Genomic DNA, 15,092 nt, shown 5'->3' with positions numbered 1-15,092 from the left:
TTCCCTTCTACACCCTCCATGGTTCCAGCCAGAAAAGAGCTATAATTTTTATTTGTTAATTATACCTCAATAAACCTGGGAGGCAAAACTGAATTCATAAAATGAACACACAGGGCATATTAAGAACCTTCCATCTTCCTTTTATTTTTATATGGGGGATCAAACTCAGGACCTTGTCCTTGCCAGGCAGGTGCTTATGCTGCTGAGCCATCCCCCCTGGACTGGGTCTTAAAGACAAGGACCCATTTTGGGACACTACTGTTTTTTAGTTGTTTATAAATTCTAGAGAGCAGACCTTTGTCTGAGTACTTATTTGCCATGATTTTTTCCAAATTTTCATTTCTTGCATTTTAATGCATGTTTTTCCTTTCCTTTTCTGTATTTCTGCTGGTTATAATAATAAACAGAGAGACCAAAATTACAATTCGCAGATTGTGGCATGAAAAACATACATTCCATCAAAGTGTTATTCATTTAGTGTACAAATTTTTTTACTTCTATCATGTTTTGTTTGTGCTTAATTTCTTATGTTACAATAAGAGAAGAGTTTTGTTTAAAATCTGTATACTTAATGTATGACATTGATGGCAATTTCAAGTTTAGTATAAAAGGAAAATGTAACAATGTCTTTCTGAAATGTCAGAAAATCCTTAATTATCTTTATTTCCCTTTATTTTTTCAGTTGTCAAATTTTATACTTGAAGTTAATTTATAGTAGTGAGCATTGTGTATTTTGTACAGATTTGGTGCCATCAAAGCTAACTAAAGCTCTTAGGGAGAAAACAGCTGAATAGAAACCAGCTGAATAAAAAATGTACTGATGAGATCCGGAATGTGTTCTGCATGCAAAACTATGACTCACAGCAGTGACAATATCAAATAACATGTTGATTGTTATGAATATTTGCATGGGGCATGCACACTATGCCTGAGAACAATTTTCTTTGTCTTCCTTTTATTCCTTTTTGTATGATTTCCTGACTTCTTTTGGTAGACTTGTCCCACTTCAGCACAATATTACAACTTCTTCCAAATCTGTTATTTTACACAAAGTGCATCGGCCAGCAAGGGAGCTCACTCAAGATACATATCCCTGCCATAGCCCATGCCCAAGGCTTATCACACTTTCTTAAAAGGGATGTTGGGCAGGTGGATATTGCCAATACGTTAGGTGCTGTCATTACCTACGTTTTATGGAGGCTTAAATAAGGGTAAATATTAATGGTTTCCTAAAAATTATGAAGCTAATTAATCAGTGATGGAGTTGGAAATGACACTAACACCGTTTAACTCCAAGGATTATTATTATGCCCGTGACTCTTTCATTTTTTGGCTCTCAGAAATACAGAGAAAGAAAGAAACACAAATCTATAGAGAAAAACAGAAATCCATGAATCTAAGACAGAATCCACAATGAAAAAAAAAAATCTCTGACTGGTATTAGCCTAATACATGGCTAGGAACTAAAAATGGCCTTACAAAAATAGGAATAGTTGCTAATGTACAAAGAAAAATTATGTGATGGTTGTCCATTAAAGCTTTCTGTAGACACAAAAGGGTTTCCCATATCATGGCTTTTCTTCCACAGCTAGACTGATAGGTGCTAAGAGGTAAAAGTGGTATCATATTTGGCCTCTTAATAGACTTCTCCTGAAAGCACTGAGTGGAAGTCTCAGTATGACCACTGTTCTGCAAGAATAGAAAGCATTGGATCTAAAAGGGAGGAACAGGCACAGGGCTCTGGGGAGGGAGGTGATCTCCAAAGAGGCTGAAAGAAAAGGAGATAATAAAATAGATGACATCTTAAAGAAGGGTAAGATTAAGACAAAAAAAACACAGACTAATTCTTATCCCATGTGTCCTGCCTGCACTGGATAGGTCACCCTCTGCCTTTTCATTTTTCTGAAACTGCAGTTTTGTAGAAACATAGCACTAGACTGAGGCAGGCAACCTACCCAGACAAACATGGCCTTGGGAAACCAGCTCACACATGGAAAAGTTTGAAGCCCAGCTCTGCTGCTTTTCAAAAATTAGGAACTGTGATCCTTTATCATCTAGACTCAGCATCAATGCCAAGAGCCCCAAGGGAGAACCACAGGCCATTTGGTAATCCAGAAGTTTGCATCTTTTTTAGCATGTCCTAGTTATTTACAGACTGTGTGGCATGAGCTAGGGAGGTGGACTGCAGAGCTCCTTGGGTGACAGAACAGAATGCTACAATTATTGTTATCTAATCTAATCTAATTATTGTTATTCTCACTTTAGTGTATGTCTTATCATACATGAACTATGTCAATAAATTATGTACATACATAGTTAAATCATTGTACGTGTAAATACCTGACTTGTTATTAATATTGAAAATGTCAACTTATTCTTTCAATTTTCAACATACTTAATGTTTACATACAATTTATGGTACTTAAAAAGTGACATCAGGAGCTGGCCAAATAGCTCAGCAGATTAAAGCACCTGCAAGTAGGTTCAGGGTCCAGGGATTCAATCCCCCAGGCCTGCCATGCAGGCCCCACCACCAGAGTGCATTGGGATGGTTATTGAGACTGGGCATGGTGGTGCTCACCTGTAATCCCAGCTCTTGGGAGGCTGTAAACAGGCAGATCACTATAAATCAGATCTAGTAGTGACACCCTGAACACGCTGTAGACCCTTCCCTAAAACACATACACATACAAAAAGCGACATCACAGTGTTGTCATATATTGTATTTAGTGTGTGTGTTTAAGACTTTAGCAGCTGGAGCCTGGGAGATGGCTCAGTAGAAGAAGTGCTTCCCTGGCAAGTGCAAGGTTCTGAGTTCAATCCCTGGTTCCGAAAAAAAAAGAAAAAGTAAAATATATAAAGATAACTCAGCTAAAAAAAAAAAGAAAAAGACTTTAGCTGCATTATGGGTTAGAGGCTTGGAAACATAATTCTCATTTACAGTACAGTTTTTCAATGAGAAAATACATTGTAAGTGCTAAGCAATCAACTCATGAGTATTTCTGAATCACAAGCCTGTACTGGAGGGATTGCTTTAACTCCTTAGCCCATATAAATAATGGCATTCTAGGTTTACAGGAGCATCTGAGAAGTTGATGTCATGGTGATAAAGACATGAATGGATAAATAAGATGACAACTACACCAGCTGTGACTTTTTATTGTGCTACTTTGTGCTGTCTATGAAAAATTGCATATATTTCTGGAGCAATGCCATGTTTTAAATCCTGCAGTTTTGTGTAGCATCAGCAGAATAGAGCCTAATGTCAGCAGTGTTTCCCTGGGCTGGTCATATCTCAAGAAGAAAGGATGTCAGCTTGCCAAAGAGAATATTATATGCTAAGTAATGCAGTATGAAGTACTAAATCCTATTATTCAACAGTATGGAACACACAGGTATAAATTCTCTTGATGAATGTGATCATTATGTATCTATAACATGTACCAATAAAATATGATTGAAGAAAAATTTAAAATCAAAAGATAAAACAATATGGAACAAGGCTCAGTCATATATACCTTCAAATATGCAAAGTAGTGATTTTTTAAAAGTTAGAAATCTTACAGGCTATTGAATAAATTGTACACAGGCAGAGGAGATATCCCAGTAGAATAAGTGCTTGCTATAGAAAGATTTGTTCTAATAGTGTTTGTAAACAGGATATCATGTCTTCATCTTGTACAATGAATAACCACTAAGACAACAATATGCAATGTATTAATTATTGAAGCTGTTCTACTAGTTTGGTTTGAAACTGTCTCATTGCTATTTGTTTCTAAATAAAATTATTGAAAAAAAAATAAAATAAGTGCTTGCCAGACAAGTACAAGGTGCTGAGTTTGATGCATGGCACCACAAAAAAGTAACAAAAAAATAAAATGTTCATATTAATTATAAAGTATTAGCTTTCTATGTAGATGATTCAGTACATAGCTTTTGATCTCATAGGACTGTCTTGCAACAATGCTGTATATGGTTAGATTCCAAATTTATGTGTAAAAATATGTAAATGTTTATTCCTATTTTTTAAATTATTTTTTTCTTCACATTCTGTAGGGATTTAAAGTTTAACATATCAATGCTTGATGGAAAAATACCTGTTCCATGCTATGTTTAAGATGTTTAATATTCAAACAGATAGTGAGGTTAAGCTCAACTGCCTATGTTATAGGGTAATTATATCATTAGGCTTCTCTTCTGGAGGGTTAACAGCTTCAGTTTGCAGACCAAATATTAAAGAAAAAGAAGAGCTGCAAGGACAGCCCTAGCCTTTCAAGGTCAGTGAAGACTCAGAACATAAGAGAACCTGTACTGTAACATCATGTAACTCAGTTGTGTCCCAAATTTTCTGATCAAGGAGATTATGGGGCCACAGAGCAATATGGTCAATGACAAAGTGTGCCTAAGGAGAGTCACATGGAGAGAAAACATTCTCTCAGGCTTTCACAGAGAGCAAATTGGTGAAGCAATGGCCATGACTCATTCACATGGTTGACACTGACAAAGGATCTACAAACTGCACTACAGGGCTTCAGGGTAAATCCTGAGGAGATTTGACTGACCTTGTCAGATACAAAAGTTACATTTCTTGTATAGGCCTTGCTCTATCTTGGCCTTAGCCATCCAGCAGAAAAGTATAAAAATGAGGTATAAAAAGTAAAGCCATATTAATATGCTGAGCTGTAAAAGGCTCAAGTCAACAACTTCTGACATTGCCAGTCCTACAGATAACCCACTACTATGATAGACTTCTGGACTATATTGAAATATTTTGCTGAATTCATGCACCTACAATATTTAAATGGCTATGGAATACCCATCTCTGGCAAAACTAAACAACAACAACAACAACAACAACAACAAAAAATGGATATAAATGAAGGACCGTTTTGTATCTGTATATACAAAATAGTTAGGATGGATATATAACTACTTTCTCTTAATTCAATGAGAAGAAAGATTTGTACTAATAGTGATTGGACAGGATATCATGTCTGTATCTTGTACTATGAATAACCACTATGAATACATCAATATGCAATGTATTAATTATTGAAACGGTCCTACTAATTGGTTGTGAAACTGTCTCATTGCTATTTGTTTCTCAATAAAATTAATAAAAAAACAGGCCTCTACACTTTAAGCATACATATTGAAATATGTGGAAATGGAAATAAATCTTGCTACAAGTTTTATATAAAAAAAACTTATATTTTTCTTTTAGTCCCTATTAGAATTACCCTTGTGTGGCAAATGCTTCTAAAATCAGAAAGCCCCAGGTTACAGCAACAGGCTTGAGAGGTAACTCTCACCTCAGTAAAAATTATACTTCTTGGTTCAGGCAAAGGGTCAAACTTCTTGGTAAATAAAGCCGTATAAATTTGTTTACTTGGAGAAAAGGCTTTCATCAAATAACAAAGACTACAGAAAATTTCCACAAACAACTCTCTCAAGGAAAACTTTGTTATCCTTGCTTTCTTTTCATTATGTATTACTTTGTTCTGCTGTAGCTGACAGGGAGAAATCTGCCCTTCAGAATGCAAGGCTTCTTGACAATTGCTGACTTCAGAATATTTCATGCTAGACTGTGACTGTCAGAACAAAACATTTTAACAAGGAGTGAATTTATTCTGCAGAATTCTCTGAACTTCGGCAGTCTCTCTTTGGCATATTTATCTACAGTTTAGCTGAAATTGTTCTGACTCTAATGTGCAAAATTGCTCCCCAAACAAACATGATCTTTGAAGAGCTTTTTATATTTATTGCTTTATAACTTTTTGTACATCTTAATTTTACTTCATAATTTATGTTAGAGGCCACAGTAAGTACAATGTTGGCTATGGACAGTCTCTTCTATCAGGGTCTCAAGACTGTCCAGTGTCTTGAAATTGAATTTCATTCCTTCAAGGTAAATATTTTGAATATCTGAATTAGGGTGGGTTTATCATCCTTCTGTTTTGATGAGGAAATCCATCTCCATAAAGCTTCTTCAGAATGCCCTCTGAAACTTTGGATTCCTCGTCTCCTTTCTTGATCCCTCCTTCTCTGATCAGTCTCCTAACTGAATTGATGTCACTGTACATACATCTTCAGCCACACAGTTTATAAAAATGACTTCCATGTCCACCTCACCAGCCACATCTCTCCTGAACTCTTGCACCATAAAACCACTCTTGGGTTCTCTCCTGAATGCCCCAAAGTCTTACAATCAAATTTATTACCTTGCATTTATATTTCTACCCCCCTCACAGGAGAGGGGCATAGATTATTTCAATAAATGATATTGTCACCACCTGAGCTAACACAGAATTACCCTGAACTTTGTCTTAGCCCCCGTTCCCCAAACATTCAATGAGGAACTAAGTTATGCAGCTTTATGCGATCACAATGGCCCCAGCAAAGCCCAGGCCCAGAAACTTGGTATGAGGAGTGAAAGACCTAAGTCCCATCCCACATTTTCTCTCCCCTCACACAAGGGAGATTGTTTCTCTTAAGGATTATGGCTTTTGCTTTATGTCTGGGGAAGACTGAAGAAAAATACAGAGGATATGAGCCCCCAGAATGACAGGGAAACAGGAAATGAAGTCGGTGGAAATGGAGAGCTGTGTTTTTCTAAACCAGTTCCAAGAGCTAGGTTTGACCCTCTGCAGATAGTAAGATGCAAACAAAAGCCAGAAGACTGCTGCTGCCCACATGAAGGTGATTATATGACTCTTTGTAGTTCTGGTCTCACCACTTCAACCTTGGACACTTCCCTTTCCTTTACCTGCCTTTCCTGTATCTGATAATACTCCTTCATTTGACCTTCTATCATGCTATGGAAATAGTCTTTACAGAGAATCAGCAGAGTGATTTTGTTCCCTGTGGATGAAATGCCAAAAGCTGTCAATAGCTTTCAAGTAACACATACAGCTTGCTATCCTTCTGTAGCCCGTAGTCCAAGGGCTCTGGCTACATCAAATACTAGCCACACCTTACTGTTTCATGCCACTGTGAATTCACATAGCTGTCTCTTCCTCATGAATCACCCTCCTTCTGCACACAATCAATATGCTAATATGCACTTATTCTTTAATATTACTTGACCCCTTTCCTCCAAGGAAAACCTTTCCTGGTCCCTATAATGATTTACATATTTTTGTCTGAGTCCCACAGCACTCTACTACATTCACCCATGGTTCCTTATCTCTCAGTCCCATGAGATGCACAAGGCTTTGAGGGTGTATTCATTATCTTTCTTTTATTCCTATACTGCCTGGCACATAATAGATATACAAGAAAGTTTCTGTATAAACAATATAACATTGTTTTCATAGAAACATATTTCCTAGTTCTGAACAAATTGATATACAAATATATTTTGTGAACTCAATCTGTTCATAAGGCTCTATTCTGGGAAAATGAGAGTCACTTCATACACCATACATGAATAATCAGTTGCCAAAAGAATGCAATCAAATACACCAACTCCAAAACTGTGTCCAACATAATTTAACTTTTATTAATTCAGCACCTTATCTTAGAATGTTTTATATGCACAATAATGAATATCAATTGCCATTGTAGTATAGATAAAAATACTTACATAATGATAAAGATGCTTAGTCTTGATACCAGAATATTTGTTGTTTAAACTTGGTTATTTTTGTCACAATGAATTTATGTTGTATTCTATGTATTTCACAAGGAATGATCTTAGCTATAATTACCAAAGCTAATACTCCAAGAAGTTTCAAACAAAAAGTGTGGTGGTATCCTAAACTCTGGCCCCAAATTTATAGAGAACTGCATTGAAACTCACTTTTGTTAAACTGTAATTTTATTTCAGAGTACACTTCCCATGTCACATACCTCTGCAGCACTGTTCCCTTGTCTAATCACAGAACAAGTACTTAGAAACTTCACTAGAGGTCCTCCACTTGTGGATGACTGTATGTTCAACTTGCTAGTGATCAACTATTTAAAGAAAATGAATACGGAGATCCAAAGGACAAAACTTGACCCTTACCAATCTTATTATGCATCTTCTATTTTCGGAAGTCCTGGACACATCATTTTCCAAATAATCACAAAAGGCTGCCTCCAAAGAACTGTGCTAGAAATACAACATATAGTAACAAATCTGGTAAAGAAAATCCTTTACTTGAATGAGTGGCTCATGAGCTATGTACAGTGAGCTCACTCTTCGTATTATGACTTAAAATGCCCTCCATACTGAGGGATATGCAGCTGTTTTATGTACAGAAATGCAGACATTGAGCTGCCAACAGCATAACCTGCATTTTGAGCTGATTTTCTATTTTTTAAAGAGAATTTAAATTAGAACTAAAACAGGAAAAATTATAAGTAATACAGATTTTCACTTAAAAAAGTAATATGAATTTCACAGTATTTGTTGTAATACATAGTGTTGTCTTCCAACCAGTTATTCATATTACCAGATATATGGAAGAAGAAAGAAAAAAAAATGAAAGAAATGTTTAAGAAATTAAGAAAAAAAGGAAAAAACAATTGAAAAAAGGGAGATAAAACAAATTAAAGCATTAACTCTTCCTTCCATAGACCAGCAGAAATGCAGAGTACAGTTGTCCAAACCATCCTGCTTACATACATAGATGTATCTCATTTCCTGACTCCCTGTCCTGTCCTTCTCAGCTCAGTAACTCTTTCCTTTTGAATAAATTATTTCCCTTTTACCAGTGAGTTGTACTCTTCAGATTCCATTTTCTCTTTCAGGTTCTCCCACTAAGGAGACAATATGATGTCTGCACATGTGGGTCTGACTTATTTCACTTAAGAGTATGTTCTGCAGTTGCAACCATTTACCAAAAAAATACTCAAATTTAGCCTGTTTTTTACCTGAATAACACTCCATTCTGTAAAAATGCCACATCTTCCTTATCCATTCTTCAGTTGACGGGCATCTGGGTTTTTTTCAGGATTTAGTTATAACAAATTGTGCATCTACAAACATGGATGCACATATATCACTGTGGCATGACGCTTTCAGTTCTTCTGGGAAAAATACCCAGGAGGGGAATAGCTATCTTGAATGAGATCTCCAATCTTATCTTTTTAAGGAATCCCCACACTCATTTCCACAATGGTTGTACCATTCTGCATACCCACCGACTGTGCAGAAAGGTTCCTTTTTCTCCACAGCTTCTCCAACATTTGGCATTGGCTGACTTTTTATGTTATCCTTTTTTTTCTGGGATGAGATTAAACTCACTATTGTTTTAATTTGCATTTTTGAGCTGTTTTTTCAAACAAGAATATAGGTTTTCTCCTAGCTATCAATATTCTGATCAGTAAAAAGTGAACTACCTGAAATTCTGGTATTGTGTATAGCCATACAACTGAGATTTAATCTGCCTAAGAAAATAGAGATTTCAAAGAATAGAACCAATAACTGTAAGTGGTAAACTCCAACAAAAGATAGCTAGCTTTAAACATATGCTAACTGGTTTCATCCCTTAGTCTAGGATAACAAAAATATTTATTACAACATGGGTACTTTTCACCATTCTAGGAGCTGGGAAGTCCAAGATACTAGAAGATTGCATGTCTACTGTAGGCTCAATTCCTGGCTTGAAGATATCAGTCTTCTTACCTGTTGCTCACCTGGGGGATAGGAATGAGGACTCTTGTTTATAAAAAGGCACTAATCCCTGTACTTAGGGCCCAACCCTCATCACTGAATTATCTTCCTTTTGCAATGTAGTATAAATTGAAGATGAGGTTTCAACATATGAATTTTCAGGGACATAGTAACCTTAACTGAGCAAATGGTGCATACGGAATGCACACTTCTCAATGAGAAGTGGATGCTCCAGGATCACAGTGACAGCAATATTATGATCATTGATGCTTCCCATGATCTCAGTGAGGGTCCCAATAATGCCAATGTCATGATCACAGTTGTTCCCTCTTAAAAATTGAATCCCAAAGCTCTAGTCATCAGTGAACACTGATGCCTTCCAAAAGAGCTAAAGCAAACAGAGCCCAAAATTAGTACGTACTGCTTCTCCACGAACGCTAGTCCTCTGAGGTTTATAATCTCTTGGGTTTTGTTTATCATCAGCTAATTTTATGTCCCCTCTTTTCGGACTGTTTTTTCCAGATAAGTCCCTTTTCCACACTCCTCAATTTCTTTAACTAGCATGTCTCCATGAAATGGGCCTTTTTATTTTTAGCTTTGCCTAGATTAAATTCCCTTTGATGTATATTTCAAGCTTCTCTTATGACTAGCTCAGCACTACAGACCTCACTAAATCCTTATTCAAATGGCAGGCACGGTGCTGTTTCCTTCTCTAATCACAGCAGCTACCCTCTAACAGAAGCTATTCCAAGGCTCCTGGAAAAAAGGAAAATCATGTTTAACCTATGAGGAGAAATTTAAGGTGGCAGAATTTTATTTCTATAATGTATATACATGTGTATAAGACACAAGAAACACCAAAAAGGGCTACATGAAGCTTTTTGCTTTATTTTCTTACAAGAGCAATATGTAGAACATACAGAATTGCAATTATTCTGGCTTAATTTGAGCACTGTGGGACTTGGAATGTAATACCTAAGGAAGGCCTACAACATGAAGTTCAAATGAAGGACTCAGATCTCAGACAAAGACAAGTTGGAAGGTAATGAAACAGCCAAATAGACAAGATTGCTTCACCCTTTGTTCTTTCTATCAATAGGGGGATTTTTATTTACTTAACATGCTATTTCCAAAGAAGCATTATAGGAGAAAATTAAAGAGCTATAAATTGCTACAAACAGGATGGCCATCCTGTTTGTAGAAGAAGACAAGTAGTATGTGATCCCTAACACTTTGCAGTATATTTTCAAACTCACAATTTTACATACAGTTGACAATAAAATCTTACTATTAATATATATTTAAGAATTCTTAATGACCTCTTCACACATTATATTTTCTATCCAAATAAAAAGTAAGTATTGGGCTGGGGAGATAACTTGGCAGTCTAAGCACCTGCCTGACAAGATTTGATCCTTGGTACCACATGCTGAGTCAGCTACTGAAACTAGGTGGCACATGCTTGTAATCCCAGTGCTGGGATGCTGAGATAGGAGGATCACTACAAGTCCAAGTTACGTAGTGAGACCCTGTACCAGATAAATAAATACATAAAAGATTTTTAAAAGTCAGTATTTTCCCCACGTGTTCAGATTTTACTGCAGTATACTCTAAAGGATCAAAATTTACTCTTTAATTAAACAGTATGAACCTAACTATCTCAAATACTAATAACTGATGCTATAAATAACTCTCTCTCTGTCTCTGTCTCTCTCTCTCTCTCTCTCTCTCTCTCACACACACACACACACACACACACACACACACACACACACACAGAGAATCTAAAGATCAGATTGCAAATAGGAAAGAAAAGCAGCAGCGATGCTATTTAGGAGATCTAACAGACTAATCTAGGAGGAGGACAACAATAGTCTGAACTGAAGTGACGAAAACAGACAGGAGCAGACAGACCTGAGCTTTCCTTCCAGCCCAGAGGGGTATGAACAGTGATGATAGAGAGAAAAGATTGTTGCTTACTTAATTATGGAAATACTAGGTTGAACCAAGAGAAAAAAAAATGCCTTTGTTATAAGATTAGCAAAAGTCTTTAATGCACTAGTGTGAGCAAAGGCTCTCCCAGGAAATAATATTTTCCCAACTGCTTTAAACAGAGAATGTTTAATGAATAATTAGTTAAGTACATTTTTACAGAATAGCCAGTTTGTAAAGCCCCATGCATTTTTTCAAGAAAATGCAAAATGGTAAACAAAATAGAAATGATACAGAATTTCACTAAACAATAGGAATTCGACAATGGTTGTGGTTTTGCACAATGTTATTTGCAAATTAGTTGTCTAGATTCCCAGATATGAACATGCAAAACTAGGGGGGAAAGTTACAAGAAATTAAAAAGGAGAAGAAAAAAATTAAGCATTAACTGCTCCTTGCAGGAAACCAGCAGAAATCAGCAGTACAATTATCCAAGCTATCCTGTGTAGATACATAACTATACCTTTTCCCCTTCCTTCTCTCATTTGTCCTTTCCTTCATCCCAGTTTTTCTTTCCCTTTGAACAGATTCTTTCCCTTTCACAGTATCTATTGTACCTTTCAGATTTTATTTACTTTCAGGTTCTTACCCAAGCGAGACAATACAATGCTTGCACACGTGGGTCTGACTTATGTCACTTATGAGTATGGTCTCTAGTTGCATCTATTTGCCTATAAAAGCCTCAAGTTTATCTTTTAGGCACCATGTTAAAGATGTGATAAATGTGGAGAATTTTAAGGTGATTTTACCAATACAAAAAAAATGAAAGGGGAAGTCTAAGCATTTAACATATTTAGGACTATGAATCACAGTTATTTATCTCAGTCAGTATCTCTAACAAAAGTACAGTCTTAGCCAAAATCCATCATTGCTTTGCAGTCTCTACCATTATTTTGAACACATAACTGTTTCCTAAATGAGTAGTTTTAAGCTCCAGAAATATTTTTATATTAAGTAAAGAAATACTTAAGAGAATTAAAATCTTCACATTAATATTTATTTTCACACTGGCTTTATATGTGTATATCTTTAAAAGCATTTGGCCTAAGACCAGGGAGATAGCTCAGAGACTTAAGTTCCTGCCTGGCAAGTGCAAGGTCTTGAGTTTTATCCTTGGTAAAAACATCTGACCTGCTCAAATAGCAGCTCAGACTATTTAAAATGTACACTGAACTTAAACAAAAAATTTTAGTTGGCATCTTTCTCTTAAGAAATATTGGGCTCCTTCCTTTTGCCTCCTTGTACCCCTGGAAGCAACATGGGTCACCAGCAACTCTACTGGAGCCACCCGAGGAAATTCGGCCAGGGCTCCCGCTCTTGCCGCGTCTGCTCGAACCGACACGGTCTGATCCGGAAATACGGGCTGAACATGTGCCGCCAGTGTTTCCGTCAGTACGCGAAGGACATCGGCTTCATCAAGTTGGACTAAGTGATCTTCCTTCGATGGATTATCCAGGCCATACTGATGCTCAATGAAAGAGACCATGCAAACTCTTTGTACATAAAATAAAAATTTAAAAAAAAAAGAAATATTAAATTTTGCAGTCTTAGAACATGTGTTGATTTTATTTTAGATTTGTAAGAATTAAGAACTTGAGAAAATTTTGATTATGAAAACAGATAACTGAAGCATTTATGAGACAAATCAAACACACTAAATTTATAGACTAAAAAAAGTTTGTTTGCTTGTTTGTTTCCGTGTTTTGAGGTCTTGCTATGTCATTCAGGCTGACCTTGAACTCACTGTGTAGTCCAGGCTGGTTTTAAACTCATGGAAATCCTCCTGCCTCAGTGTTTTGAGCACTGGGACTAGAAGTGTGTACCACTACACCCAGCGAGGTTGAAGTATTTTTAAAGACAATAAAAATAATAATAAAAGCATTAGAAACACTATACAATTTCAAAAAAACATGATGATACAAACTCAGTAATGATTGTTATATCATATAATGTTGTCTTCAAAATAATTTTTCATTAATTTTTGGTCTGCAAACTTAGGTTGTTAACCCTCCAGAAGAGAAGCTTATTGTTATTACCCTACAACATAGGCAGTTGAGCTTAATCTCACTATCTGGCTGAATATCAGACATTTTAGGAATAACATGGAACAGATATTTTCCATCAAGTATTGATATGTTAACCTTTAGGTTCCTACAGAGTATGAAGAAAATTTTTTTTAAAAAATTTTTAAAAATAGGATTAAACAATTACATATTTTTACACAAAAGTTTAGATATCAAACTATACACAGCATTGTAGCAGGACAGCCAATGTTTTGGCCCTAGCCTTAAAAGGTCAGTGAAGACTCACGACAAAGGAGAACCTGTACTTCAGTTGTGTCCCAAACTTTCTGATCAAGGAGTGTGCCTAAACAGAGTCACACGGAGAGAAAACATTCACTCAGGCTTTCACAGCAAGCAAATTGGTCAAGCAATGGCTGTGACTCATCCAGATGGCTCACACTGACAAAGGATCTACAATCTGAAGTACAAGATCTCAGGAAAAATCCTGAGGGGATTTCACTGACCTTATCAGCTACAGAAGTTACATTTCTTGTTATATAGGTCTTGCTTTATCTTAGTCTTAACCATCCAGCAGAAAAGTATAAAAACAAGGTTTAAAGCCATATTAATATGCTGAGCTGTAAAAGGCTCAAGTCAACAACTTCTGACATTGCCAGTCCTATGGAAAACCCACTATTATTATGGACTACTAGACTATATTGGAATATTTTGCTGAATTCATGCACCTATATTTAAATGACAATGGAATACCCTTCTCTGACAAAACTAAACAAAAAGGGGGATACAAATGAACAACCATTTTGTATTTATATATTCAAAATAGTTATGATAGTCAGTCCTCAAGGCGTCGGTGCTGTGCGGTGGAGGTATTTCGTTGCTTGTTGGCCTGCATGCAAGTGTGCGGACATGGCCTCAAATGACTATACTCAACAAGCAACCCAAAGCTATGGGGCCTACCCCACCCAGCCTGGGTAGGGCTGCTCCCAGCAGAGCAATCAGCCCTATGGACAGCAGAGTTACAGTGGCTATGGCCAGTCAGCAGACACTTCAAGCTATGGCCAGAGCAGCTATGGTGGTTCTTATGGACAGACTCAGAACACAGGTTATGGCACACAGTCAGCTCCCCAGGGTTATGGCTCCACTGGTGGCTATGGCAGTAGCCAGAGTTCCCAGTCATCTTACGGTCAGCAGTCCTCTTATCCTGGCTATGGTCAGCAGCCAGCTCCCAGCAGCACCTTGGGAAGTTATGGTGGTAGTTCTCAGAGCAGCAGCTATGGGCAGCCCCAGAGTAGGGGCTATGGCCAACAGTCTGGCTATGGTGGACAGCAACAGAGCTACAGTCAGCAGCAAAGCTCCTACAATCCCCCTCAGGGCTATGGACAGCAGAGCCAGTACAATAGCAGCAGTGGCGGTGGAGGGGGTGGTGGAGGCAATTACGGCCAAGATCAGTCCTCCATGAGTGGTGGCGGCGGTGG

General features: G+C 37.0%; 1 protein-coding gene across 1 annotated transcript; it reads left to right on the top strand.

Moving 5' to 3' along the window:
* The first annotated feature begins 12,819 nt into the window (after positions 1 to 12,819).
* Positions 12,820 to 13,065, top strand: LOC101582840 (40S ribosomal protein S29). The gene has a single exon (XM_012512758.2). The coding sequence runs from the start codon at positions 12,852 to 12,854 to the stop codon at positions 13,020 to 13,022; it is 171 nt and encodes a 56-aa protein (XP_012368212.1). The 5' UTR covers positions 12,820 to 12,851; the 3' UTR covers positions 13,023 to 13,065.
* Positions 13,066 to 15,092: the final 2,027 nt, after the last annotated feature.

Source organism: Octodon degus, unplaced genomic scaffold (genome assembly GCF_000260255.1).
Source record: "Octodon degus isolate 3935 unplaced genomic scaffold, OctDeg1.0 scaffold00270, whole genome shotgun sequence".
NCBI classification, from domain to species: Eukaryota; Metazoa; Chordata; class Mammalia; order Rodentia; family Octodontidae; genus Octodon; species Octodon degus.
This window is presented reverse-complemented; position numbering and strand designations above follow the sequence as displayed.